Source organism: Vespa mandarinia, chromosome 5, assembly GCF_050613455.1.
Source record: "Vespa mandarinia isolate Hongniang chromosome 5, ASM5061345v1, whole genome shotgun sequence".
In the NCBI taxonomy this organism is placed as follows: Eukaryota; Metazoa; Arthropoda; class Insecta; order Hymenoptera; family Vespidae; genus Vespa; species Vespa mandarinia.
Window position 1 is genome coordinate 6,255,623 of NC_140814.1, and position 27,637 is coordinate 6,283,259.

The 27,637-nt window shown below is 30.5% G+C and overlaps 6 protein-coding genes across 12 annotated transcripts; 4 read left to right on the forward strand and 2 right to left on the reverse strand.

Moving 5' to 3' along the window:
* The first annotated feature begins 136 nt into the window (after positions 1-136).
* Positions 137-1,629, forward strand: Dhod (dihydroorotate dehydrogenase 2). The gene is made up of 2 exons (XM_035866649.2): positions 137-608; positions 712-1,629. Exons 1-2 carry the CDS (start codon positions 257-259, stop codon positions 1,533-1,535), a joined length of 1,176 nt encoding a protein of 391 aa, XP_035722542.1. The 5' UTR covers positions 137-256; the 3' UTR covers positions 1,536-1,629.
* Positions 1,630-1,788: 159 nt separating this feature from the next.
* LOC118441710 (transferrin-like) lies at positions 1,789-5,576 on the reverse strand. Its single transcript, XM_035866453.2, has 9 exons — positions 5,395-5,576; positions 4,444-4,671; positions 4,073-4,360; positions 3,843-4,003; positions 3,617-3,732; positions 3,113-3,520; positions 2,546-3,015; positions 2,337-2,458; positions 1,789-2,225 (listed from the first exon to the last, which is right to left on the reverse strand). The coding sequence occupies exons 1-9, from the start codon at positions 5,450-5,452 to the stop codon at positions 1,908-1,910; spliced, it is 2,169 nt and encodes a 722-aa protein (XP_035722346.1). The 5' UTR covers positions 5,453-5,576; the 3' UTR covers positions 1,789-1,907.
* Positions 5,577-6,183: 607 nt separating this feature from the next.
* LOC118441711 (modular serine protease-like) lies at positions 6,184-9,149 on the forward strand. Of its 2 annotated transcripts, none has more exons than XM_035866455.2 (10): positions 6,184-6,346; positions 6,415-6,574; positions 6,656-6,852; positions 6,926-7,142; positions 7,202-7,321; positions 7,408-7,736; positions 7,806-8,066; positions 8,129-8,557; positions 8,633-8,934; positions 9,038-9,149. In XM_035866455.2, the coding sequence occupies exons 1-10, from the start codon at positions 6,310-6,312 to the stop codon at positions 9,140-9,142; spliced, it is 2,157 nt and encodes a 718-aa protein (XP_035722348.1). In that variant the 5' UTR covers positions 6,184-6,309; the 3' UTR covers positions 9,143-9,149. The 2 variants fall into 2 exon arrangements, with proteins under 2 accessions (XP_035722348.1, XP_035722349.1); XM_035866456.2 differs by having other exon boundaries at positions 6,944-7,142.
* A 273-nt stretch (positions 9,150-9,422) lies between these two features.
* LOC146873007 (uncharacterized) lies at positions 9,423-11,119 on the forward strand. Its single transcript, XM_085657139.1, has 6 exons — positions 9,423-9,509; positions 9,653-9,874; positions 9,959-10,236; positions 10,340-10,477; positions 10,576-10,823; positions 10,934-11,119. Exons 1-5 carry the CDS (start codon positions 9,423-9,425, stop codon positions 10,814-10,816), a joined length of 966 nt encoding a protein of 321 aa, XP_085513265.1. The 3' UTR covers positions 10,817-10,823; positions 10,934-11,119.
* Positions 11,120-11,174: 55 nt separating this feature from the next.
* LOC118441842 (cilia and flagella-associated protein 47) lies at positions 11,175-18,866 on the forward strand. Its single transcript, XM_085657140.1, has 24 exons — positions 11,175-11,250; positions 11,331-11,387; positions 11,460-11,783; positions 11,847-12,005; positions 12,068-12,288; positions 12,361-12,744; positions 12,802-13,184; positions 13,256-13,643; positions 13,714-13,999; positions 14,074-14,393; positions 14,458-14,972; positions 15,059-15,284; positions 15,574-15,710; positions 15,788-16,030; positions 16,119-16,295; positions 16,351-16,566; positions 16,639-16,984; positions 17,062-17,220; positions 17,297-17,510; positions 17,570-17,788; positions 17,849-18,045; positions 18,117-18,342; positions 18,430-18,591; positions 18,718-18,866. The coding sequence occupies exons 1-24, from the start codon at positions 11,175-11,177 to the stop codon at positions 18,864-18,866; spliced, it is 5,784 nt and encodes a 1,927-aa protein (XP_085513266.1).
* Positions 18,295-27,262, reverse strand: LOC118441559 (uncharacterized). Of its 6 annotated transcripts, none has more exons than XM_035866102.2 (14): positions 27,111-27,262; positions 25,863-25,975; positions 25,489-25,607; positions 25,283-25,406; positions 24,952-25,129; positions 24,572-24,847; positions 24,241-24,491; positions 24,029-24,157; positions 22,537-23,621; positions 21,969-22,376; positions 21,621-21,758; positions 21,170-21,358; positions 20,932-21,077; positions 18,295-20,839 (listed from the first exon to the last, which is right to left on the reverse strand). In XM_035866102.2, exons 2-14 carry the CDS (start codon positions 25,929-25,931, stop codon positions 20,724-20,726), a joined length of 3,228 nt encoding a protein of 1,075 aa, XP_035721995.2. In that variant the 5' UTR covers positions 25,932-25,975; positions 27,111-27,262; the 3' UTR covers positions 18,295-20,723. The 6 variants fall into 6 exon arrangements, with proteins under 6 accessions (XP_035721995.2, XP_085513220.1, XP_035721996.2 ...); XM_085657094.1 differs by lacking the exon at positions 27,111-27,262 and adding an exon at positions 26,376-26,578; XM_035866103.2 differs by lacking the exon at positions 27,111-27,262 and adding an exon at positions 26,067-26,306.
* Positions 27,263-27,637: the final 375 nt, after the last annotated feature.

Below are 27,637 nucleotides of genomic sequence, written 5' to 3' on the forward strand. Positions count from 1 at the left end.
AAAATTATCTTATTAAAAATGATTAATTATGATTTTCTTTATCAAAATTGATTACAAATGAGTCGTTTGTAATTAAAATTTGAAATGATGTTAATATATTATCGAAGATACAGTTGAAATATTATAAAGCTGGTATCACTGTAATTATCTTTAGTATTTTGTTTATGGCACAAAAAAAATTTATATCGTAAATGCACGCTGAAGAATTAGATATTTTTATTTTATTTTTTTATGTTAAAAATATGCAATATTAAATATGGCACAACGATTAAGTAATAAGGCCAAAATCAAATCGTTCATAACTGTTACAAGTTCAGCTGCAGCATTATTTGGTGGAATATGCATTTATCAAGGAAATGAAAAATTTTATAAAGAGATAGCAATACCTTTGGTTCAACAAATAGATCCTGAAGTAGCTCATATTATGGCAATAAAAGCTTTAAAATGGGGATTTGTCCCTAAAGAAAAATTAAATGATCCTATTTCACTTCGAACAAGTATTTGGGATTTAGTATTTAAAAATCCTCTTGGTATGGCTGCAGGTTTTGATAAACAAGGAGAAGCTATTGAAGGCTTGCATAAAATAGGTTTTAGTTTTGTAGAAATAGGTAAGAAAATGATTTATAATGTTATTATAGTATTTATTATGTAATTAATAGTATATATTAAATATTATAATTTTAATTTCATTAATTTTATTATATATTAAAGGATCCATAACACCTATGCCACAATCAGGTAATCCTAAGCCTAGAGTATTTAGATTATTAGAGGATAATGCAATTGTTAATCGTTATGGTTTCAATAGCGATGGCCATGATAAAGTATGGGAACGTATTAAAAAGCTTAAAGAAAATAAAGATTTTGTTGGTATCATTGGTATTAACTTAGGCAAAAATAAAAATTCTGAAGATGCAGTGCAAGATTACATAAATGGTATTAAGAAATTTTCAGATGTAGCAGATTATTTTGTAATTAATGTATCCAGTCCTAATACACCGGGACTTAGATCTTTACAAAGTAAACAAAATTTAAAAATGTTGCTGACAAAAGTAAATGAAACAAGACAAATCATAGGTAGCAAACAACCATTACTTTTAAAATTAGCACCAGATTTATCTGAAACTGAGCGACAGGATATAGCAGATATTGTTCTACATACAAAAACAAAAATTGATGGTTTGATTTTATGCAATACAACAACTTCACGTGTAAATCTAGTGAATGAAAACAAGAGAGAAAGTGGTGGACTTAGTGGTGCACCTCTTACAGACATTTCTACAAAAATTATTTCAGACATGTATAAACGGACTTATGGTAAAATTCCAATTATTGGAGTAGGAGGTGTTTTCTCTGGGGAAGATGCATATCATAAAATTAAAGCTGGGGCTTCTTTGATTCAATTATATACATCATATATATATAATGGTCCACCAATAGTTGGAAAAATAAAAAGAGAATTAAATGAAATACTTAAGAAAGATGGTTTTTCTTCAATAAATGAAGCAGTTGGTAAAGATATAAAGATTAGTTAAGTACAAATATAATTCAAATTATAATGTACTATTTAATAGATTTGTACATATGTAAATTACTGAATTATAACACATTTAAATATGATAATTTGTAATGAATGTATATGGTTTGTTTAAAAAAATATGTTTTATATTTATGTATAATTTTAAAGAGATATTTTATACATTAATTGTATAATATGGATAAATTGATTTGTTACAGATCGTTATTATTAATTTATTATTATACAACTTCACAGTATTAGAAATAATAAAAATTGACGAATGTCATTTATTATTACTTTTGTATTCTTACAAAAGAATATACAATGTGTTTCAATTTTACACATACTTAACATATGTGTATTTATAATTTATAATTAAATATTAGCTTCATATCATAGAATAAATGGATATTACTATTAATGCGATTAAAGTAATATTTGAAAACATTAATAATCCAGCTGATGAACATTCATCGATATGATTAAAAAGTTCTTTATAAGCTAATACAGATTCGATTTTTGATGTTGTGGATTCCAAACCAATAGTAGAGCTTTTAAACAGAAGATCATTGGTGCCATTAAATTTTCCATAGATATGAAGTACTCTCAACGTATAAATGCGATATCCTAACCAATCTTGAAGTTTTAGTAAGGACATAATTGCATTCAAGGAATCGATCTCTGTGTACTTTTTTCGACCAACCACCTATAAGAAAGAAATATTTACACGATGTAAAGTGTTTCCTCTTATTTTAAAAGTTATAATTAAAAGATAAAGAATTAATGACATTATAATAAAAACGTATAAAGTATTTACTTCGCTATTGATGGTTACAGATAAAGCACAAAGCTCTGGTTTATCCAAATTTAATCCTGTTGTTGCAGCCAAACTGCCATTTTTACACAAAATGTGATATTGGTTGGTATTGTTTTTCTCTTCTTTATCAATTGAATATATAAAAGAAAATGAATATTATTTAAATAGTTAATGAGGATTAAATTAGCCAAAGAATGCATTCTACCTACCTTTTATATTACCGATTTCAACAAAAGCTATATCACCGGCTCCTTCGTTTAAACATGTTAGTGCTCCTTTATCACCATAATAAGGGTTGTCATTATCTGTCGTACAATGAATATCATTTGATTTCGGACAAACGGAACAAAGCTTGGTTGTAATAGCTGGGGTAATACTCTTCTCGTAATTATCGTTTTTTATACCAGGCATACAAGCGCCAGAGAATAGATTATTGAGGAGACTAGGGTAATTGCAAGAGACTGGCGAAATAATGCGATTTATTCGAGCAATTTTAATGAAACTCAACCAAGATATTCCACCATATACAGGGAAACAAGCTGTATGACCCTTTAATTGTTGAAAATTCTTTATCGGATAGTTGCCATCTTCGGGTTTCCGAAGAACAGCCATGATCATGTTATCCTTCATGATATGTTTATCGGTTTCAGCATAGAGGATGGACGCTAAATTGTAAATTCTATGAAATTAAACGAATTTCATATATTAGACTATTAATTTATCATCGTTATTGTCTTTTAATAACGGATTACTTCGGGGTTTATCGAGTAACTTACTTTCGTGCTATGTATCCATAATTTGAGTCGATAGTAATGATATCGGCTTTATTATCGGCAATGTCACGGAAACATTCGAATGTTGAATTGGTTTGCCAGCAAGAAATTTTCGGTTCGATACCAAGAGCTATCGCTTCTTTCGCAATCCATTCACATTTTGCTCTCTCGAGAATGCTTATAGTACACCAACGAATAACGTTGCCGCAAGTTTTTACGTCTGAAAGTATCAATTCCTTTCTTCCTTCTGCCAAATAACTAACTAAAGACGTAGGTCTTGTAATATTTGTGACGACACCGTTATTTTCTTCTATAAATCTTTTTAAAGATTCTGACCATGATTCAGTAGCATATGTTGCTGATCCCGATAACCAAAGAGTTAAGAGGTTTGTAAGTTCATCTGCCACTTTTCTACAATTGAAACATTATTATTTAATTAGCATGACATTTATATTACATCTAATAATTAGAGTTTATGATAATTTCAGCATTAATTATCACGTATACTTTCTAGCAACAATTGCACCCCATGGTTGTTTGATCCACGAGCAAGGATTATTACTAGTTAAATTATGAAGGGATCCATCAGGACACAAAAATCGATACTGAGATTTTTGATCTTCCTGTAACACATACGATTAATCATGTTGTACTTGTAATAGTTTTTAAATAGTATTCGAATTTCTCTATATTTTTCTGCAAGAATCTACAAAAATATTGTACATTAATTTACTTTGAAATATTGATGAACGTATTCGAGTGCTACGTATGCTACTTTTCCACGTCCCGATGTTAAACAATCCAAAGCACCTATGTGGCCATGTTTCTCATCATTTGTATACTTGCAAGCAGCCGTATTATCGCATAAGGCACAAAGCTCAGGGTATTTCTTCTCTTTACGATTTAATTACGTATTAATGCATAATTTTATATGAACAAAACAATCGAATATATTTTACTTACTGAGAGCAGCGCTAAAATTAACATCAGATGCCCAATCACCTGGTCTACATGCTTTACCATAGAACGATTTAATATTTTTTAATTCATTTTCTATTGCAGTTATATTTGTTTGACAATCAGCTTTGTACGTATTTTTTTCAAAATATTTCAAAATGTAATCGTTCCACCACTGTGCTTTACTGAACCCAGGATGGCAGAGACCGGCGTTTTTTAAACTTTCAAAACCACTGTTAATCGCAATGGAAATGTCCGAAGATACTACAGCCACAGATTGAAATTCATATTTCTCTAAAAAAAGTAGATTATAAAATGACGTTATTCGTAGTAGATTTAATATAATTTTTTTTCGATTTTAAAGATGAATTACTTACGCAAAAGTTTGTCCCTATGCCTTAATCCGAAGATAGGTACGATTTCATTGGGATAGAATTGATAGGTCAGTAATAATGCATCTGCACTGAATAAACCGAAATCTGCTTTGCCTTCTGCTAAACGTATTGCACATTCAGCATTGTCACTTACGCGAATGCATTCAATTTGACTATCGCCTTTTTCTATGTTTTTACAGTTGTCGTTTGAGCTTGGCACACAAAATTTATCTATTACAAAAAATGATAATATAAAATTTGGAAATCCTAAAACATTATTAAAACAATGTTGTATTTAACAATTTTTTTTTCCCATGATTTCATAATATCTTTATAAAAAGTTTTGCATCTGTATCGATAGATATGAATATAGCACGACTGTAAAATATGCGATTTACATAAAAAAAGTACAAAATTGAATTTTGATCGTCTATGTATACCGTCATTGATTTGTAGAACTTTATCGCAACGGCATTGAGATAAGCTTCGCTCCGATTTCTGTTGATCTATTTATCTTACATGAGATATGACGAATTTACCTTCGTGATCAATAGTTACAAAGTATATATTATATTTGTAATTTTTTTATTACGTTCCATTTACTTTATATAATACGTTTATAATATGTTGCTCTTTTGATTACTATAATATCTTGAATAAAATTTATAAGTTTCTCTATATAATTTGCTCTTGCTATTTAAAATAATCGACGCCCAATAATTCGAATAATTTAATTGATCTTAATTCATAATATTCTATATTGTGTAAAAGTAAGAATAATTCTTTAGCAAACGTACTTACAATAAAGACACATAGATTCTTAAAATATTTATATTATATCATTACATATTACAAATTTTTTTCTCTAGACTAGTTATTTTATACTTCTTATATATTAGACACATCGAGTAGAAAAATTTTATTATATTTTTATTTTAGAATAGATATACTTACATTTTTCTATTGCATAAGTACTTGCAACAAAAACTATTAGCAGCAATTGAGCCTTCATCGTGGATATTCGAAGTACAAGACGACAGTTGAATGTAAACTGCGAAGATCGAATCGTTTTCACGGTGGGCAACGTAACTAGGCGCACCTCTTCTTGGCTCTTCAAACTTTGATAACGAAGTCCTGATAACGGTTACTCACGCCCTGAACATATAACATTAAAAAATTTTGCGGCTTGTTATACAGCCCCAAGACAACTTTGTCGATCATTTACCTTTTACACATGGAAAAAAATGTAAATATGTAAAGTAAACGAAGATACTGTACTTCTATCTCGTTTCCTCTATTCAATTGATATTTTAAAATGCTTAACTATCTTTCGATTACATTAGCTCGATCTAGTAAAATTGACATCTTGAGATATTCACATGGTGATTACGAGGAATAAATCTTTCTTATCGGATGACGAATATTTTCGTCGAAAAGAAACATTTTGATGACTAATCTTTTAGATTCATAACGAAGTAAATCATTTCTGTCAGCTCGTTAAATTTCCTTAAGTTCAAATGTCGCAATCTTATCGATTTCATGGCTTTTATGATTGTCTTTAAAGCCAGGAAAAAAGCAGGTGCTCTTTCATCTCTTCCCAGGAAGAATAACCATACTACATTATATAAGAAAATGTAATGATACGCTTAATAGAATGATATAATTGAATATGTTCAGATAATATTCAAAAGATATTGTTAAAAGCACTTGAAAGTTAAGAGAGATTGAAAGAGTATTTTTTTCACCATTCTGAATATTATCACCGAGCTATTGTTTGAATATAATCGATGTTTTAGCGCAAAGATTATATAAAGAACGAAATGCATCTAGATAGAATTTCCGTACATACGATAAGCTATTGGTAAAGCCATGTCCGCAGCATTAGTACTTACCATCCTTTTTTGGGGTACGTTTAAAAAATAACATAGAATTATTTTGTTAATTCGTGATCTTTATAAAAAATTTTCTTTCTAGGAAAAATCATAAATATCGCTCTTAGCGAACAAATTTCATCAACAACAACTATGTTCATTTGTACCGATGGCAATCAAATACCTTTGATCAATGTATGTGATGGTTCATTTCATTGCCCAGATTCTTCTGATGAAACAAGCAAATTGTGTCAGCATATACTGTAAGATTTGTTAATTGTAGTTTCATACATTATATTATGAACTGAGCAAAATTTTTATTTTATCTATATATCCTTTCGTAGTTGCCCTTCAAATATGTACAGATGCGCTTACGGAGCTTGTGTGATCCGTAAATCACGATGCGATGGCATCAAGGATTGTATCGATGGAAGCGATGAAGCTCGTTGCAATTTTCAATCTAATCAGACATGCTCCCTCAGAGAATATCAATGCTCTACGCCTCGGTTAGAGTGCATTCCCATCACAGATGTTTGTAATGGTATATATAAAGGATTATTTAATTAATCGTTTCAAAAGTTTCATAATAATTTATAAGATACTTTCCAAAATAGGATATATCGATTGTTCAGACAAAAGTGACGAAGATGTTTCACTCTGTCGAGAATATTCTTGTCCTGATCATACCTATCGATGTTCATATGGAGGATGTGTCTATCAAGAAGTTCTTTGTGACGGTATAAAGGATTGCTTCGATGGCACTGACGAAGATCCATCGATATGTGGAGCGACCAATTGCAATGGAATTGAATGTTCTCAATATGAGTGCAGGTTGATTATTTCTACATTTCTTTCTTAACTTCTTTTATACTTTCTATTTTATCTTTCAGACAAGATGAATTTGCTTGCGAGAACGAGCGACAATGCATACCTATTACCAAAATCTGTGACGGTATTCGCCATTGTAGAGATGCTTCCGATGAAAACAGTGAAATGTGCATTCAACGAGAGTATGAGGAACTGTTTATATTTAAATATTTATAAAATAAACTTTTGCTTAGTTTAAAATAACATTATATTAATAAAATATATTCAGATGTCGAGATGACCATTATCGCTGTTTTTACGGCGCTTGCATTCCTATCGAATTTATCTGCAATTTACGACCGGATTGTTACGATTGGAGTGATGAGGATGAAGAACTTTGCGGTACAGTTTTGCCCGAGGGTGCCTGTCGACTTCCTGGCCCGAAGACAGGAACTCACTATAAGACAAGAGGTTGTTTACGATGTCGACCTGGTGATGTCGTTCCTGAACTTACTCGTTTAGATTACACCTGTGACCCTGACGGATGGTTAGAGGGTTCCAATAGTATTTATTGTCAAAATAATCGATGGCTACCTTCTATCCCAATTTGCTCTAATAGTACGTATGATATAGCACTTATTTTATTGCTATATTTTATTGCATATTATAGACTTCATGGTTTTAAAGATAACGATACGTTGCGTATAACTTGTCCACCGATTTTGGAAACCAATGGAGCTATAAAAAGATGCGAATCAAAATGGGGACCACGTAAAGGTTGGATTTCTTGTGAAAACTCTGTGCCTATTGGAACGAACGCCTTTATTGAATGTCCTATGTTTTATGAGCGTCAAGCTGGATCCACGCGAATAATATGTCTTCACGATGGGACATGGAGTCAAGCACCATTAAGCTGTATTCCTGTTTGTGGAATACGCAAATCTTCAGGTTGGTAAATTGTTTTATAAAAAAATTGACATGACTCAAAGATGAAGTTGATTTTTTTACAGTTACATTAATTGTAAATGGTTGGAAAGTACAAAGCGAAGAATATATGCCTTGGCAAGCTACGCTCTTTTCGCATGAAAACGGTCAATGGAAATTTTTTTGTGGTGGTACGTTGATCGGTGAACGTGTAGTACTTACTGCAGGTCATTGCGTCTGGAAAACTCTTCCAGAAACAATACGCGTTGCTTTTGGAATTCTTTCAAACACATTAGATAACGTAGAAGCGAACGCTCAAGTGTTTGATATCGATAAAATTGAGATACAAAATTCGTACCAAGATCATGAAGGAAACTATGCTTCCGACATTGCACTTCTTATTTTGAAAATGCCAGTAAAGATAAACGAGTTTGTTAGGCCAGCTTGTATAAATTTGCAGTCTGATTTTACTCTTCTGCAGGCTCAAAAAAATGGAGAGAATGGCTTTGTGGCTGGTAGGTTTGTTGGGTAATAAATATAGCTATATTTTTGAAAAGTTACTGTAATCATTGAATCAAAGTTTTATATAGGTATGGGTATTACTGAGAATGATACATATAGTTCTACTTTAAGAATTACTTCGATGAGAGTTATTTCAAACGAAAAGTGTCGTGAAGCTCAGCGCAAGAATTTTAGAAAGTATATAACGTATACTTCGTTTTGTGCTGGTTGGGCAAATGGTACAGGAGTATGTAACGGTGATAGCGGTGGAGGTTTCATGTTGCGTCGACCAAATACAGCGATTTGGGAAGTTCATGGTGTCGTTTCAATAAGTCCTCGACGATTGGGAACTAGCATTTGCGATCCAAACTATTATGCTATATTTACAAAAGTAATTTTATTTATATTAATATAATGTCATGAAAGTATGTATAAAAAGCTCTTTTTGATCATAATATTTAATATTTTGATAATATTTATATATTATATTTTAGGTATCTCTATATGGTGATTGGATTCGTAGTATTATAGAAAAAATTCCGCTGATGGGGCCACCTGATATTCATTGGCAACCTAATAAAGATGATATTATCATTTAATAGAGAATAATTAGATTTATTCGCAAATGATATTTTTATTTTATGTAAAATTTAATGTTGTATCAATCATTCGAAGTATACGTATTATATATATATATACATACATGGCAATTTACAACGCTCACGTTTTTCCGATCTATTCGCTTCTGTAAAAAAAAGAAAATCTTGACAGTCCATATGAATATTTCGGTTATTATTATCGGATGTGATATTTTATTTCGTTTTATTAATTGAATATTTTTATTATTTTATTCATAAAATACGATTGATTTGGAGCAATATGGCAAAAAATATTATAACTCTTGGAAAGTTAAATAATACCGAAAACCGCGATGATACTATTTTGAACGTTACACGAAATCAAGTTGTTATATCATCTTTTCTTATACATTTATTAACGCAATGTTTAGATATCAAATAAAAATATTTTATTTAATGATATAATTGTTTATATTTTACATATAACTTATACTCTCCAAAATATAAGTTGAAATTTAATATTGATTACAGATGCAATGTACGGTTGTCCTGATGCAAGAAAATACAGAAATGAAACCTATTCCTACAATGGTTGAGGTAGTACCAATTAGCTATTATGATGACATTCAGATTACTCCAAATTTTATGGAATTTAAAGATGCTAGGGAAGGCCTTACCTGCAGTCAAAACATTGTTATAAAAAATGTTGGTATTAAGCCAGCATTTATAAGGATACGGGAACCAACTTCTTTGGTGGATAACAATAGATTATAGATAATTATTACATAAAGAACGATGCTTAATTTAATGATTAAATTATTTACATTATTTTTATAGGCTTTTCAAGTAAAGACTTCAAAAACAGGAGTGATGTTAAGTCCTGGATTAAGTATATCAAGTTCAGTAATATTCTCCTTTAAAAGACCTGCATTAACGCGTGCAATAATTCCAATTGAAATCAATGAAAAGACCCTCAATTACTGTGTAATTTGTACTCTTGTAACGGAACGCATTGGCATTAAACCAACATCGATTGATTTTGGTACTATCGATGTGGGCTACATTTCTGAACCTAAAGTAATAACTATCTTTAATGAAGGTGGGAAAAGTACTAGGTGATTATTCTTATTTAAATTTTCAAAAAAATTATTATCATTTGAGAAATAGGAAATAATCTTAAAATGTATTTAATTACTTACCCCCCGCGCACACACATAGATTTTCCATAGATATAGGCCAAAATGATCTTGATATAAGCGTGAAACCATTGCGAGGTATAGTCCGACCTAATAAAACGATAACTTTGAAAATTGAAATAAAAAGTCTAAAGGAAGGTGTATTTTTTAATGAATTTTGGTAAGATTCTTTAAATCCAGGATTATTTTCACACACACACACACACACACACACACCCACATATATATATATATATATATTGTTTACTTCAATTTTAGGATCAAATCAACTCCGAATATTCGAGTCCCATTGAAAGTGAATGTCATCACTCATCGTTTAATCATTTATCATCCAAATACAATAGGAGATTTCACTCTTATAGATTTTCCACCGACAGTAGAGAAAACGCGCAAGTATAATACATTTATTCTACGGAATATCTCATCTCAAGCCTGCAATTACATCGTGCTGGGCGAAGTTAATAATGAATTGAAGCCAATTCGGGTAATTGAAGAATAATATTTGGGTAATTAAGCATAATTTTATATTTCATGGAAGCAGCTACGAAAAGTATTCTTGAGATTCTAAGCTATTTTATAATAAATTAATTGAGAACAGATTAATTTCTTTCTTTAGACTATCAATCGCAAGGAATTTCCAGTTTATGGTGCTTTCGAAATTAATCCAACCGAGGGACGTATCGATTCTTTCGAGGGCATAATTTTTGAAATTGGGTGAGTCCACAATGAATTATAAAGTAAGGAAAATAGAACTTGTGATTTCAATATATAACTGAATATTTAGTTTTTGTCCAACAATGGGATCATTAGAATCACGACAAATATTACATAATGAAGAAGAATTAAGATATAAAAAAATGGAAAATAAGAATAATGATTTTATGGCTTTTATCAGAATAATAAAAATCCGTAAAGCAACAGTAAACATTTCGGGTGATTCTTTTTGCTATCAAATATTTAGATAAAAACTTTTTGTATATATATTTTATCAAATATAAATATATTTGTTTCAGCTATTGATAACATAAAGGAAACTTTTATTGATGAAGCCGTTGAGAAAGTTGACATGCGTCAGTTTTATATTCACATGTTAACTTATTCAAATTTTTTTTTACTATTTATAATAAAATATCTAATTTTAGAAAAAACATTTTTGGACTCCTCAATGTCTTCAACATCTCGTAGTAGTTCGATTGTTCAACCAGTCGATAATGTTGTTAGACTTTGTCTTTATGGCGAGATGGAAATAATTAAACTCAATCTACAGCCCGACATTCTATACTTTGGTGATCTAAATGTTGGAGAAATTTCTCAACGTGTCATTTGTATTTCAAATTTATCGAAGATTGAATCAGTCTCGTTTGAGTGTCAACCATTGCCAGCTGTTCAATTTATTCCAAAATCTGCAAAATTGAAACCTGAAGGATCTATTGAAGTGATCGTTAAGGTTCAAGCTAGAGAAAATGGTAAATCTGTATTTGCGTTACTATTTATCTTTATTAACTTTATACATCTTTTGAATTCAATAGTTGGATCTTCGTTTGTACTTTTAATCAATGTTATTATGGATTCTGAAGATTCAGTTTTATCGAAATATCCAACGAAAGTGAAAATCGGTACTTATCGCGTGACGTGCATGCTAAATGTTCTTCTCAAGACTAGAAAACCGATGACTCAGTTCGTTAGAGGTAATCTCTTCTGACTGTTGAATCATATTTTCTGTTATTTAGAAAAGACATTTTTTTTTCAGGGATAACTCCATTGATAACTCATGAAGTTGGTTTTATGACGGAATGTGCTACTTTCGGTTCGAATATAAAGAAACCACAACAGGCAATGTTATTAGTTGAAAAAGATCCGAAAAGACCGTGGGCAAATAAAAAATTAATTAATGCAAATATTATTCTTGATAGTGTACCTGCTTATCCAAATGACACACAAAAATCTTTGAGACCTTATAGAGGATTACCGGTATGTATAATAGTTATCACACATTTATTCTATTGAAAACATTAAATATTTGTATATTTTAACTCTGTTTAGGTAAAAACTATTTTTACTGGTAAACTGCGTTACTCGGGTGGTCCTATTCATCCTGAAGCTTTATCTGTTAAACAAGCGAATACCGTAAATAAGCACCGTTTGTATTGGGCTGCTTATCTTCATATGTCACGATTATCACGTAAAAATATAATGGAAACATCGGTGGTGAAATTTTCTCATAATGCAGATAACGATGCTGAAATCATTTCTCGACTTACGCGAATTCCTAAACGGTTTAAAGAATTACCACGGATATTTCCTTGTGAGAAGTTTCTCGATAAGAAACCTTCGAGTTCTGAAATCAACGCTGAAGTGTTGATTCCGTTATCGCCGTTACAAATATATAATGTTTACATTTATCCTACAACAATCGATTTTGGAATGGTAATTAAATTAATATGATTTTAATATAAATAAAATTGGCAAATGTGTCCTTCTTAGGTGGCATGGAAAACATTTAGCTATCAACAATTAATTGCTTGTAACAAAAATGAATTTTCGATAAAAATTCAATTTATAAGTCGTTTAAAAAATATTCGATTTCCTGAAGGGGATACAATAATTTTACAACCTGAAAAAACTATGACAAAGCTCATTGAGTTTTACAGCGATCGAATGGGAAAATTTAATAATTTGATAAATTACAATATCAATGACAATCACCTTTTCGAACTGAACGTAATCGCAGAAATTGTACATAAGGATTTATCCATCAATAAGCGAGAAATTATAATTGGAAAAGATTATTTGGAAGATGAATCATATAGGCCACAGTGGTCCATTATACAAATTAGAAACAAATTGGATGCTCCAACATGCTTCAAGTCTGTATTTAATTAATATAACTGAAAAAATGACAAAACGTTTTCTTTTTAATAGAATTTTTTTTATATAGATGGAACATACCTAATTCTTCTAGTTTCTATATAGAGCCAAAATATGGTATTATACGAGGTAACAGTATCTTAAATACGTATGTGTCGTACAATACTGATTTTTCAAAATCACCTTTTGCTGAGATGATTATAAAATGCGAAAGCGGGACTTTTTCGACATTGCAGTGCAATGTCGTATTACCCGTAAAGCCAAAAGTTGTATTCGTCAATAATCGTACAAATTTAGGGGATATATCTCTTAATTTACCATCCAGAGCGTACGGAATTTTATTTAATTCTGAACTCACAGAGGTTTTTTATGAGATTGACTCAGCATCTTTAATACGTGGATGCGAAATTGATCCACCGAATGGAATAGTACCACCACGAGGGATTGCTATTCTCGAGGTTTCTTTTTAATTTTTTTTTTATATAAAAAATTATTCATATTATATTTAATAAAATATATCTTTATCAGGCATCTTTCAAGATCGATGTATGTATCGATTTTAATGTTATAATATGCATTATCGTTCAAAAGCATATAAAATTACAGTGGAATGTTACAGGAAGCGTGCGATTTCCACAATTAAAATTTACACCATGTTCCATAGAACAGCATCGTGTAATCATCGATACATTTCAGAGTCATCTGATAACGGTCAATAATATTGGAACAACTAGGTCAAAATTGCAATTTGTTTTAGAAGAGTATCCTGAATTTAGCATTGTAATAATACCAAACAAAAAGACTAATATCGTTGGTATGTATTATTTTCTCGTAAAAATTGTTTGCTATGTTATCTAATTTTATATTTTCTTTGTAAACTATTAGAAGAGGAGACGAGTGTGATAATTCCAGCAGGATCAAGTATGAGTTTTTATCTACAATTTCAACCACTGGATCCAGCAAGTTATGTTTTTTATCTTCCAATTGTTATCAATGATTTACTTGGACCAGTATTGGAAACAGATCCGAAAACATTAAAATCCCAGGAATATCTATTGTCACAAAAAGAATTTTATAAAGATATAAAAGGAATTACGTTTCTTAAATTACCCTTGAATCTTCCTATTATTTCTATTAATTTCACGGTTGCTGGACGTGCTGTACTGTTTAATAAGTTCAAATTTAATTTTAATGTCGCCAGCGACAATGTGAGTCTTAAGGAATAATGTTGATAAAAATTCTTTAGCTTTACTTTTGGAATAATTTGTACAGGTAATAGATGAGCTTAGAATCGACAATCCTGATACGTTGAAAGAAGTTGTAATAACTATAAAAATAGATAATTTCATAGAGGAAGACTGTCCGTTTTATATCCATTGGTCTTATGGTATCGTACCAATGATAACGTCAACGTCAATTGTATGTACGTTACTTCCAAGAGAAAAAACTGTTTTTTCTATCGGATTCAAGCCAAATTGTCGGGGAGCTTTTAAGCTCGAAGCTCTAGTTTTTATACGAAGGAATACAGAAGATATATTATTTAATACAATTCATTTTGATGGTATTAATGCAGAAGAATCAATGAAAGCCGACGTCTCTGAAATATATCTTTTACCTGTACCTTTTAATACTTGTATAGAGGAAAAATTCAAACTAAAAGCTCAATACTTTGAGCATACTTCGAACATTTCATGGAATATATTACCACCTGATAGATGTAGTGGTTATTTTAAAAATGATATGTTAACTATTCGCTTTCCAAATAATAATATTATTCCTGCTACATCGTAAGTAATATTGTATTATATACATTTCTTTTTATACGATAAAATAATAATTAGTTACGATATTAAATTATTACTTTAATTTTAAGGTACACCGAATTAGATGTTATTGTCTCGTTTAAAAGCAATTCAACAGTATCATTTTGCACAAAGATTGAATTTCACGCTGAACGAAGCCTTGTTGTATGCTTCGTGACAGTTTATGCGGCAGCAGATAATAATTTGCTGACAACTCACGTTTATCTTACAACTACGTTCAATTATAATGACAAAATAATTTACGAAAAAGAAATAGCAATGCCTGTTACGAATTCAGTTATTGAATATGAAACAGAAGAAAATGATTACAATAATAAACAGAATTCTTTATATATTCCAAGACAAGTATATTTTTAAATTGCATTATACATTATATTTAAACGATAAATTTTCGTTAAATGTTCTTTCCTCTATTTGCATATATTAGAGAAAAAATTCTATTGTAATATCACAAACCAGAATTTCTTACCAAGAATCATCCAATGTTAAAAAAAAATTATTAACTTCGAAATTTAATATGGAAAAAATTGAGAAAGATGAAATTGATGATAACGAATATATCCAGGAAGAAGAGGTATTTTTAAACCAAACTCAAAGTCTGGAAGATTTGTCTACTTCTTCTATCGAAATATCTGTTGAGGATAATAACGTTTCTAGCAAAATTATGTATCCTTATTTTCCAGAGAATAATGGAATTGTGAAGTAATAGCATAAATATTATTTTAGTTATGTATTATATTATATATACACGTATTTGTGGCATAAATTTTATTTTGCAGTGATTATGAACAACATATGCATGGTATACTACTATGCGTCGACCAATGGTTATATACAAATATTTTTAAATATAGTTTCTATGCAAATATTTCGAATGGTATCACAGCTATTTTCTCGTTCGTCAATCAAGAAGAAACAAAAAGTAGTAATATTAAAAAAAATAATCGATCATTTGGTAAATCTTTCGTCGATGTATTAGAATTATTAATAGGATCAAAAGTTTATAATTATGTTGAGAAATTGTAAGCAATGTGTTTCATAAATCAATGTTCTTTCATTATTATTATATCTTAAATATAGTCAAAAAGAATATCATTTCAATGTTATTAGGCCATCATTGCCTCTGGATGATATTTTACGAATTGATGTTATCCTTCGACAATATGAAAGAATACTCGAGTTTTTACTCGAACAAGGAGCATGTTTGGCTCATGTATCAGCATACTTTCTTTTGAATTACAATGATTATATTACTTTCATTGATTCCATACAATTTTCTGTAAGTTCGTGCTGACGATTGAACTATAAAATATCTAATAAAGTATATTTCGCAGTTACAAAGAAAGAAAATAGAATCTTATCAATTTACAAAATTATCTAAGTCATTATTCGAATCAAGAAGCAAACAATGTTGGCTGGATTTAATTTTGCAAACATATAAATGTTTTAAATTAAGTCATATAAATGAGAATGAATTGAGAACAAAATTAACAGTATGCTCAGAAGAATTTTCAAAGCGATTTACAAATTATCGAGAGTTCGTGTCGACGACTGAAAGGTTTGAAGAGAATTCGTTTTAAATGTAGTTCTTATAAATAAATTATTTACTTTAATTATCACTTTTTTTCAGTATTCAAAGAATGATAGACTTTCATGATAAATCCGTCGAAAATGTTATCAATCTTATGCACGAACGTATAAAAGAAAGTAATGATCGTTCGAACGAAGAAGTATTATTGTTATCTTGGTTGTATCATCATTATGAAGAACAAAGAACTCAAGATTGGTTAACCGATAAAAAAATAACATTAACTTCATCAAAGCAAAATAATATAGCACATGAAAAGAATATCAATAATTTCGATTTCATTTTATCAGACGGCCTCATATTAATCGCAGTTACTGGTGCTTATTGTCCTTTTCTAATTGACGAGTATTTTTCAAATTTATATATTAATCCCAAAAGTATCGAAGAGGTAAATTATATAACTTGCACTAAAAATAAGTTTCTTTTATGATGATTATTAATACATCTGTATGTATAAAATTGAAGGCATTACACAATGCAATTTGTTTGGTAACCAGCTGGACAAAAATTAGACTTGGTTTTATGATAACACCCTCACAAATTGTTCATCCTAACAGTGTGCAAATGTTGATGCTAGTTGTCCATTTGTTTGAAACTTTACCTTCCTACTTACCGAGATTAAAGGTTTGTTATTTAAACATTAAAATTGTTTTCTATCGAAGATAATAACATAACATGTGTTTTTTTTTTACTAATAAAGATAAGATTTAATTGTCCTTTAACGAAAACTGTCATTAAACAAGTAACTTTTACAAATGTAACGGATAATCCAGTCGAATATTTGTTAGTTTTTATTGGCAACGACAATGGTTTTTTCTCGTTAGTACAAACTCAATCGCACATTCGTATTAATGCTCACGACGGCGTACAAGTGAAAATATGCTTTCATGCAAAAAAAATAAGAAAAACAAAAGGTACATAAATAACGATACTTATACGTAACACTATGTTTACATAATCATATATTTTGTAGCGTATTTACTTCTATGCGGTGCTGCATATGGCCCACAATTTGGTATTAATCAAACTTATATATTGGAAGGTAACATTAACAACTTAGAAGTATCGCAAAAACACATCATACGCAGTAAACTTTATCAAATCTTGAATACCATTTTAATCATTAAAATACCATATAAAAATGCAGCAGATTACGAAATATGGATGACGGAAGAGCAACCGAATAATACATGTAATATATACATCATGTCAAAATATCCGTCTGAAATTAAATACATGTATTTTTATCTAGCAAATTTAAAAATGACAAAATGGTCAGAATTACGAACAAGAAAAGTACTTAGAAGATTATTTTTGAACCAAAAGATTATCACAGTTGATGAAGATGTAACGGAGGTTAATTTAGGAATCACCGTTGCATGTGTAACACCTACTACTAGAAAATGTTGGCTCATTTGTCTATCTGAAACGGGCGACTTCATTATTCAAGTATTAAATTCTTATTAAAAAATTTATAAATTATGTGCATATAATTAACATTTATCAATATAATAATATAGATAATTTCACGTTGTCAACCAACTGTAATCGATCATATTGTGGTACAGTATAATAAAGAATACAAAGAGTGTATTTGCACTGATGACCGAGGATCGAATGCGGATTGTCCATGTAACGTTACAGTTCTTATACCATCTCGGAATAATAAACTTTGGGACTGTATAGCCCATATGTTCCAGAAAACATTAAATATCCAAGAACGTGCGTTCTGGTCTCGATATTTAGGTAACACTAAGTTGTCTTTTTTTTTTTTTCATTTTCATTCAATGAAAATACCTATTTTATGAAGTTACATGACGTATCAATTATTAGACACATATATTGGATTAAGACTAATACACTGGTTCATGGGTCATAACACTGAGACCGCGAATTTAGAATTCACGCATATATTTAAAGCAAAAGTTATGTTCTCTGTTTCTGCATCAAAAGAAAGTGATCTTCTCACAGTACCAGAGACTTTTATCATAAATGGTAAGTATATTTGCTTAATTGTAAGTGTCACCCTTCTTGCTGTTTGTTTAAAATTTTTTTTGTTCGTTTATATAATATCTGAATTATGCTAAAGGATTGATTTTTTAAATATTACTATGTACGCAGACGTGAGATTAGCAAATCAGTACGTTCCAATGATTGTTCATCTTTTACCGACTGATTTACAAGTATATGAGACAACGTTATCTTTGACTTCTGAAGATGGTAAAGAATTACGGATTTATGAAGTCAGTTTTTTGCATGTCGATGAGTGAGTACAATTTTTAAATACAATTAATACTTAGTTATTGATTATACAATACATCTTACGAACGCAAGGAGATAGGAATAAATTAACAACAGTACGTTTTTTTAACGTACATGGATGTTTTTTAATGTACTTTCGTTTGTTCGCATAAAATTACTGGTACACATGTACATTTTTTTTTCTTTTTTTTTTTTTTATATGTAAGATATACATAAATTTATTATGATATAATAAACAAGAAATATCGTCACACTGAAAATTTCATAAAAGAAAATTCAAGTCTTAAAAAATCGTTCAATTCCAGAGAGCTTTGAGGTATAATATTATTTGCGAACAAACATTAGCCCTTTCACATGGATGTAGAATATTCGTAGATAGGGCACGCAATAATGATGCTCTAGGACAAGTTAACGTTATGTGAACATCATAGATATTTTCTTTAAAATTTTATCAACGGAATATGTGCTCGACGTCTTATTATTTAAATTTTTTGAGTTTTTCTATATTTTTTTTTCTTTCCTTATGTAATGTATTATTAAATTTTTGCGCAAAGATATACGCAATATTATCATTAACTTATCATTTGCTGAATGAATAATATACTTTCGATTAATTATAATCGGCAGAATGTTTAATAGTAACAAGTAACCACCATCGGTATAAAATATCTTTTTGTTTCCGCACGTAAATATTTCGTGCAATGTCTTTCGAATCAAAATCAAATAAGACAAAATAATAAAATACTTATGGACATGAATGCCGAACTATATGATTATTTTATAAGATAAACTGGCAGTAAAAGATATTTATAACAATTTGACGAACCTATAAATGTTCGTAATATCGTTTACAACGCAATTATTATCGAAAAATCAAAATCATTATTCAATATTCGTTAAGTTCCTACGTCTTTGTTATTAATAAACACAATAGATTAGAAAACATCGTATACATCGTTGAAGGTATACGCATAAAAATGATTCTTTAAAGAATTTAACGTAGATTTTTAATCAACACGTTATAAATAAATGCCCAAGTCAAAATATTAGATTCTATAGATAACAGTTAAAAAAAAAAAAAGAAAAAAAAAGGCACGTGCAACAAATCAAGAATAATTTTGAATTAAAATATTACTTGGCATTTATTTGAAACGCATAATGAACTCTATGTTTACTTTTAACTGGCTTTCAATGAAACTTATAAATTATAATCACGATTTATAGGAGTGGATCAAAGTAGGAAGTCAAGAAAAATAGGAACTACAACTTCCCAATATAGAATATACAAATGTTAGAAGATTATCGCACATATGTTACGGGCTTATTTTTACAAGTCTATTAACATATTAACCTACAAGTGCGAGCTTCAATGTCTGCCAGTTAAAATAAATTTCTTGTGTCTCAAGAAATATGCGTATTTGAAAATAAGAATTGTGTAAGTAAATTATCGTAACATAATTAATAAATTATCTTATAGTATAGCGTCAAAGAATTTTTAGAAGCAATCAATATATGCATATAAAATCTATTCCCTCCTCCCTCAATACATGGATATTTGGATAATTGCGTTTGATATTGAGTCTAATACGCAGATGAATTTAAGCTATATATTTCTTTCATCATCCATCAGTATTTGACCATAACTTGAAAGATTTCTGAAGGTATGCAATACATGCCTTTTTTGTGTATTGTATGAAAGAAATTACTATGATGCTTTCATACTTTATCGCGGTTATGTAATTTATGCTACATTTTGACCGCGAAAAATACGTACTGCTTTATTCGATTATGGTCTTGTATGTCGATAATGTTATCTGCACTATTTTTGTTTAAATTACATTTATAACTAATAAGCAGTACATATGTCAAACCTTTCGCTTACGTAATTTAGCTTTCGCTTCTTTTAGAAGAAGATCAAATGTGTTATCTTCGTTATCTTGTGATAGGCTGCTGCCGTTAAGTGAATTACTGGCTAAGCCATCTGTAAAAATAAGAAAATATTTGTATTAGTGATACTAATTATGCAGTCATATGTCGATTGTAATATTTTTATATGTTTTTGCACTTTCATACCAAGATCTGCATATTTTACTTTGCAAAATGCTCTACGACCTCCAAAGCACAACTCATATCTAGGCAAAGTTGGATCATCATTTCCATGTTCTATAGCTTCGTATGCATCATTTTTATATGCGAATATTACGAAACCATAGTTATCTCTGTAAATCATCATTTAATTGTATTATAATTTAATTATTTTTATTTTTATTTTTATTTTTATTTTTATTTTAAAAAGTAAAATATTTTATACCCGTGTTCACGAAAATGTACACTTGTGTCTACAATTGGACCAAAGGCTTCAAATCTTCTACGTAGATCAGCTTTTGTAATTCCTTCATCTAAACATCCAACATAGACTATTCTCCTTTCTTGAAGTTGTCTTTGCTTTTCTCTGTCATACCAATTATCGTATGGTCTACGATAAGAATTCGGTGGTGATCTAGCAATAATAAAATACAATAAATGTCATACACATTTAATTAGGGTTTCTTTATTGGGTTAATAAATTAGACTGTCATAAGGTAACTATGTATAGTTAAAGAAACTTGCTCTGACAAAATACGAGAATCTATTACGAAATTAATTAATGCGTTTAGAATAAAGATTTTTATTCTAACTGGATTAGATAAACTCATCACAAATGCAATTTCATTGGTCCAAAAAACCAGAACAATATGAAAATTGATTGGAAATAAATTTACCTCCTCCAGTCTCTGTAGTTGCGATAATTATCTGTAGAACGTCGTCTGTGCCTATCGTAACTTCTTTTGCGTTCGCGACTACCCCTTCTTCGGCGACTCGACCATTTCTTCTTTCCGAAATTTGAACGAGAGGAAGACCTACAATCACGCGATATTTTCGATTCTTTAACGAATTTTACACGAATCTACTAGTCAGTCTTCATTATTACTCTACAAACAAATTTTTCCATGTTCCTAACATATTATTGTTTTACTTTCAGCAAAAAAATCTACTATTTTCAACAGAAAAAGACTTTCAATCGATTCTCTAGTCATACATTTTTTTATTTGTCATTAATTTTTATGTACCTTGAACAACTAGAGTATCGGGAGGAAGACCTGGTTCTTGAGCGTGTCCTTGATCTTGATGATCTAGAACGCGAACATGAATATCGCGATCTAGATCTCGAAGTGGATCTCGTATCTGAGCGAGAATGAGATGTCCAACTTGTACTCGAACTAACTGAACTACGACGGTGACTTATTCTTCGACGACGAGTATTACTCCGCCTGCAAGATCTGCTTCTGCTTCTATTTCTGCTTCGACTTCTGTTTTTGTTTCTATTTGTACTTCTACTTCTACTTTTGCTTCTACTTCTACTCCTAGTGTAAGATCTGCTTTTACTTTTGCTCCTTGTTCTCGATCGACTTGAACTAGTAGTAATCCTGCGTTTTTTATAAGTCCGCTCCTCCTTTTTGTCCCTTATGCGTTTGTTTCTGTAAATCATCAAAATTCTTCTTAGTTTAATAATAAAAATGAATATTTCTTAATTGCAATCTCTTTTTTATTTATTTTCCTAAATGTTAGTTATGGGACATTGAAATGTAAGCAACTATTTGGTTGAAATATATATTTTGTATGTAATAATATTCTCACCTCTGTTCTTCATTTCTCTCATCAATATCCACTAAAGATTTCGTAGGAAATTCAAACACCGTTTCGTATGTTTGAATTCCCATTTCACTAGTCGGCGGTTTTCGTTTCACTTTTTCTTCATCTAGATCCGCTTTTGGTTTCAAAACTGAAATAATTTCTCTTTCACACCAACTAAGATTTCCAGAGTTATCTTTAATTGGTTCGGTTGTAGTGGAAGCATGATGAACATATAATAATGCCATTGGTTGAATGGGTGAATTTGTTCTGCTACTATCACTACGATTTTGCTCTCTTCTGCTTCTGTATTCAGCTAAATTTAATTTTCTACGAGGAGGCTTTTTCGTTTCTTCTTTCGAAGACTCTTGAGTATTTTGAATTATGATATTTTGTACCTCGTCATTTGAGCTATTAGTAGTAGTTACTATACTCTCATTAGGATTAGTGGTAAGAATTGGCTGTACTGTATTTGGTGGTTTTTTTAATACAGAAATCATTTGCTTGTTAGGTTGTACTGATCTTACATTATTTAATGCATCTTTTCTTAACTGTAGAATGCTTGTAGCTAAAGCCGAACGTATTTTCATCTCGTAAACAGGTGTTGGCTTATTTAAGGAGGCATTCTGAGCTTTTGGTATATTTTCTAACATTAAGTTTCTCGAAGAATGTTTTGTATTTTTTTGTTCCTGTAATTGAGTATCTTTGGGACACTCTTTTGTCTGCTTACTTATTTGTTTTTTAACTTCATTCATACGATTATTCTTGCATGATGAAAGTTCTTCACTATTGTCACTTATTTCTTCGATTTCTAAACCACTGTCTTTTTTTAAATTCCTATCAACGCGACTTTCTTCACTCTTTGCAAGATTTTTAGATTGAGTAACTATTGTTCGGTTTGTAACTGTAGCATGGTAATCGTGTTGAGATTTATTGTCTTTGCTTACAATTTTTTCACTATCACTAGAATGTTTTTCATATTCACTATTACTGTTCAAACTGTTAATAGTGGAACTGGAACTGCTACAATAATCATGATCCAACTGGACTAATCCACCATCAATTGTTCTGGTATTAGCATTATTAGTCACCTAATACAATAACTTCTAATTAGTGAATATCCTTATTAAGTATTTCAAAATTCACACTTAACAGAAGAATTATACATTTTATACAAATCGATTGAATTATTAAATATTAATATTTCAAGAATTTAATTATTAAGATAATTAACATATCTGCAATTGTACAATAAAAAAAATATCTGCCCATAATTTGTTTGTAATTACATTCAGAAATTTTTTATTATCCATAATCTATATTTCCACAGATTAAACTTAATGCAGATATGTAAATATAATCTTAAATCAATTAAAAGTATTTACAAATTTCAGTCAGAAACGTAAGATTAATCTACTGTTAAAAGGTGGAATTTTCAAAATAACCTGAATTCATTATACGAATTTTGTTTAGAACTATAACTTCATGCTTAACTTACTATTTTCAAAAGCTTATTTCGCGTTAATGTAGCAGCAGCATCTTGCATTCGTGTGCCATTACTACGAATTCCTCCTTGTGTACTTGGTATTGCAGGAATTACAGAAATTACTTTCTTACGTCCTGACGCCTAATATAAAATATAATCTCAATGAGATATACTAGTTTGACTTTATATAGAAAAGAATGAAAGTTATTATTCTTAGCAATCACCTTTATCCTATCAATCACTTCTTTAGGCAGTGAATCACGGATATTTTTATGTAAATTCGAAGATTGTTTAGTTGATTTCTTTGGGAGGACAGATAAAGTTTGCTTTGTGGACGGTTGTATCTTACTTGATTGTATGTACATACTTTGATTTGATTCTATTGAAACTTTATCACGACACAATGTCTTCATAGCAGAATTTTCAGATGCTTCAAATTGTTCTAGTAAACTTTTAACATCTCCAGCTTCTAACACTATAAATTAAATATTACACACGTTTTCATAAATATTATATTTAATATCTATTAATTATTATAATTATAGATTATATTACCTGGCACTTCACCGGATACTGTTTCAATATCAACGCAATCTTCAGTTTCTGCTTCGTGACTTACTCGCATTGGAATTTGCACTTTTGAATTCTTTTTTCTTTTTCTCTGTTTTGTGGGAATTTTTTTGGCATCATTGCGTGTTTTTTTTGTTAATTTACTTTGAGTTGAAGTAGTATTATTTTCATTTGTAGATTTCTTCTTTTTTATATTTAATTCCTTTTTAGAATTTTTATTATTTTTATTTTGTGTACAATTTGACTTATAATTAGCAACTCCTGTATTGGTATAAATTATATAATATAATAACGTTTAAGTGAAAGATCATTAATTTTTAATGTAATCGTGTCAACAACACATAAAAAGATAACTGCAAACATACCTTCATCCTTGTTTTCCTCTTCAACATTAGATATATGTTCAATAGTTTTAATATTTCTTTCTTCTATAACTTCATTTTCTGTGACATATGAAGTTGAATTTTCAAAACAAAAATTCTTTTTATCTGATGCTGTCATATTTAATCCTATAATTTCCATGTATTCTTCCATATCAGATGCCTAAAATAATTTTCTTCTAATAAACTTATATACAAAAAATTCAATAATATATTCAATAATATTTCAATAATATATGGTCGGATAATGCTTCTAATTAGTACGATTAAAATAATAAGTTAATTTGTTCAAAACGATTCCCAACAAAACACTTGCCTGCAAATATCCAATATGTTCCTGCCAATCAGTGAGAACTTTTGCAAAATCTTCTTTAATATCCATTTTATTTACAACAGAATTAACATCTGATACTGATAAATCTACTATATTGGCATCATCCCTATAAAAATATCATTTAGAAAATTGGTTCTTTTTTTAAAATAATCTTGTTAATAATTAGTGCAGATTTCATTATAACTCACTCTTCTTCATTTCCCCATATAATATCAGAATTGGTAGCATCAAGATGTGTTTCCATATATTCAAAATCATTTTCTACTATGTGCATTAACAAGTCATGAGGATTTTCCATTAAATTATGCTGCAATACAATAATTATGCTAAGATGTACAAATCAATGTTATAAATAAAGAAATAGAACATATGAAAAATATTAACATATGTAAACGTCATATTGAATTAAGATTTAAAGTTTTTGCATGCATTTTATTTTTTACAAAAATATTTCTTTGAAGAACAATGCATCTTACAATTTCTTCAAATTTAAATGACACGTTTTATTAATATAAATAAAGGAAAACATTAATAGAAACAACGGAAAAATAACAATAATTACCTCGTCCAAAGGTAGGGAAAAATCTGAGAAATGTTCCTCATCGTGAAAATTCAAAAATCCCGTTTCCATGACACGTTCCGGAATTCGTTTTATTACTATTGCGTAATCACAATCTGAAAGATCAAACACAAAATATTGACAAGAGTATTTGACACAACATTGGAGAAAGGCTGTGCGCGCTATTATTGCTGACCACGCGCTCACTTTAAGGTTATGTCACGATTCCGATGCAACGCGCCACACGAGTGATATGAACACGGCCACTTAAAAATCACTGTAAACACTCGAGATATACTCAACGAAAAATAAGCGTCACGTATATGAATTTATCAAAGAACACGTTGATTTGATAATCATTTTCGCGCTAGAAATGATAGAATCACGACAAATGCCGAACGTCGATGAGACACGCGGTACCGTTACCCTTCCGGCAAAATCCGCGTGTAATCGTGCATCTCCGCACACGTTTCGCGAGGCTATTGACATGGAACTAACGAGGGAAAAGAACCTTACTGTAATGTAGGGGAAGTAACATCAAATCAACATCGAGAGAATTCTGCACATTTGTGGTAAAATTGTAGATGCAACGTATATGAAAGCAAACATCCGTATGTCGAAAGTGGACGCGTTGCTTTAAAATTCACTCTCGCCGCTTTCTTAACGAAGGGTATACATGGAGGCGTTCATCTAGTATTACACGTCTAGATGTATGTATATGTGTGTGGGTGTTTGCGCTACACACAGTAGAATAAGAGAATTCACAAAAACATGCATATAGTTGATGAGAGATAGAGACACACATACACACACACACATACACATACACATACACGACAAGCAAACAAAATTGTGCGCGTACAATCAGTAAGACGCCACGCCTCCACGAACCGAAGCTGAACGGTTGGAACCCGAAGTGACCACTCGACCGTCGTATTTTTTGAACGTAAGAAGGACAGACAAAGATAAGGAATATCCTGTTTGCGAAGAAAGAAATGGCGGACGATCCTAATACTTGGAAATGAGATGTTATATTTATTCTACAGAAAAGTATCGCAAATCGGCAAATGCGGCATGTGCCAGAGTACACGAGGAGCGCCGTCTGCCAACACGACCTGCCGCCCGTTGAGCACCTACATATTTAGCCTGGAATCCTCGGTATAAATAACACGTGTTCACGTAACGACCCGTTTAACGCACAACGCATTGATGAACATGTAGAATTTGTCGAAAAGCTTCGAGATTACTTACGCTCGAATGCATATACCTATACAATACACAACCATTCACTGTCTGTACACTGTCACATGTGATCGTTTAATCACGTTCTCAACACGACGCACCGCTTTTTCCCCTCTTGAAGTCTATCGTCTTGCGCACGAACGTCCGAACGCAACGCGACGCATACAATTCACTACTATTCGCATCGCATGTATATATAACCTGCAGCCTACCTTCCCCTTTTTCCCCCTCTCTGGTTATACTTTCCCTCTCTTTCTCCGTTTCTTTGTATGAGTGCGCCATCGTACCGCTCCTCTACTGCGCATGCGTACCTATCTTCGCGCCTCCAACGATGGTTGGAATTCTTTAGCAAATTTATTTTCTATTTTCTATTTCTTTGTTGGCGTTGATTCGAATTATAGATACAATTATTATAATTTCTATATTTTTCAATATCAAATCGTTGATTTATTTTATTTTATCAGTAGATAATAGTACGTAGAAGATTGTATAAGAAAATAGCAGGTAATATATTCTAAGTTTAACTTAGGAAAACG

Bases quoted from the DNA above. Each gene is read 5' to 3' on its own strand.
- Dhod (XM_035866649.2), top strand. From the start codon at position 257: ATGGCACAACGATTAAGTAATAAGGCCAAAATCAAATCGTTCATAACT. The intron at 609-711 runs GTAAGAAAATGA...TATATATTAAAG, and splicing joins TTTTAGTTTTGTAGAAATAG to GATCCATAACACCTATGCCA.
- LOC118441710 (XM_035866453.2), bottom strand. From the start codon at position 5,452: ATGAAGGCTCAATTGCTGCTAATAGTTTTTGTTGCAAGTACTTATGCA. The intron at 3,016-3,112 runs GTAAGTTACTCG...TTAATTTCATAG, and splicing joins TATGGATACATAGCACGAAA to AATTTACAATTTAGCGTCCA. The intron at 2,459-2,545 runs GTAGGTAGAATG...CAATTGATAAAG, and splicing joins TGAAATCGGTAATATAAAAG to AAGAGAAAAACAATACCAAC.
- LOC118441711 (XM_035866455.2), top strand. From the start codon at position 6,310: ATGTCCGCAGCATTAGTACTTACCATCCTTTTTTGGG. The intron at 6,853-6,925 runs GTATATATAAAG...TTTCCAAAATAG, and splicing joins CATCACAGATGTTTGTAATG to GATATATCGATTGTTCAGAC. The intron at 7,322-7,407 runs GTATGAGGAACT...AAATATATTCAG, and splicing joins GAAATGTGCATTCAACGAGA to ATGTCGAGATGACCATTATC.
- LOC146873007 (XM_085657139.1), top strand. From the start codon at position 9,423: ATGGCAAAAAATATTATAACTCTTGGAAAGTTAAATAATACCGAAAAC. The intron at 9,510-9,652 runs GTTATATCATCT...TATTGATTACAG, and splicing joins ACGTTACACGAAATCAAGTT to ATGCAATGTACGGTTGTCCT. The intron at 10,237-10,339 runs GTGATTATTCTT...GCACACACATAG, and splicing joins GAAGGTGGGAAAAGTACTAG to ATTTTCCATAGATATAGGCC.
- LOC118441842 (XM_085657140.1), top strand. From the start codon at position 11,175: ATGGAAAATAAGAATAATGATTTTATGGCTTTTATCAGAATAATAAAA. The intron at 13,185-13,255 runs GTCTGTATTTAA...TTTTTTATATAG, and splicing joins GATGCTCCAACATGCTTCAA to ATGGAACATACCTAATTCTT. The intron at 13,644-13,713 runs GTTTCTTTTTAA...TATCTTTATCAG, and splicing joins GAGGGATTGCTATTCTCGAG to GCATCTTTCAAGATCGATGT.
- LOC118441559 (XM_085657094.1), bottom strand. From the start codon at position 26,397: ATGTTACTTCCCCTACATTACA. The intron at 25,130-25,282 runs GCAAGTGTTTTG...AAATTATTTTAG, and splicing joins AACATATTGGATATTTGCAG to GCATCTGATATGGAAGAATA. The intron at 21,078-21,169 runs GTATAAAATATT...GATGATTTACAG, and splicing joins GTACATTTTCGTGAACACGG to AGATAACTATGGTTTCGTAA.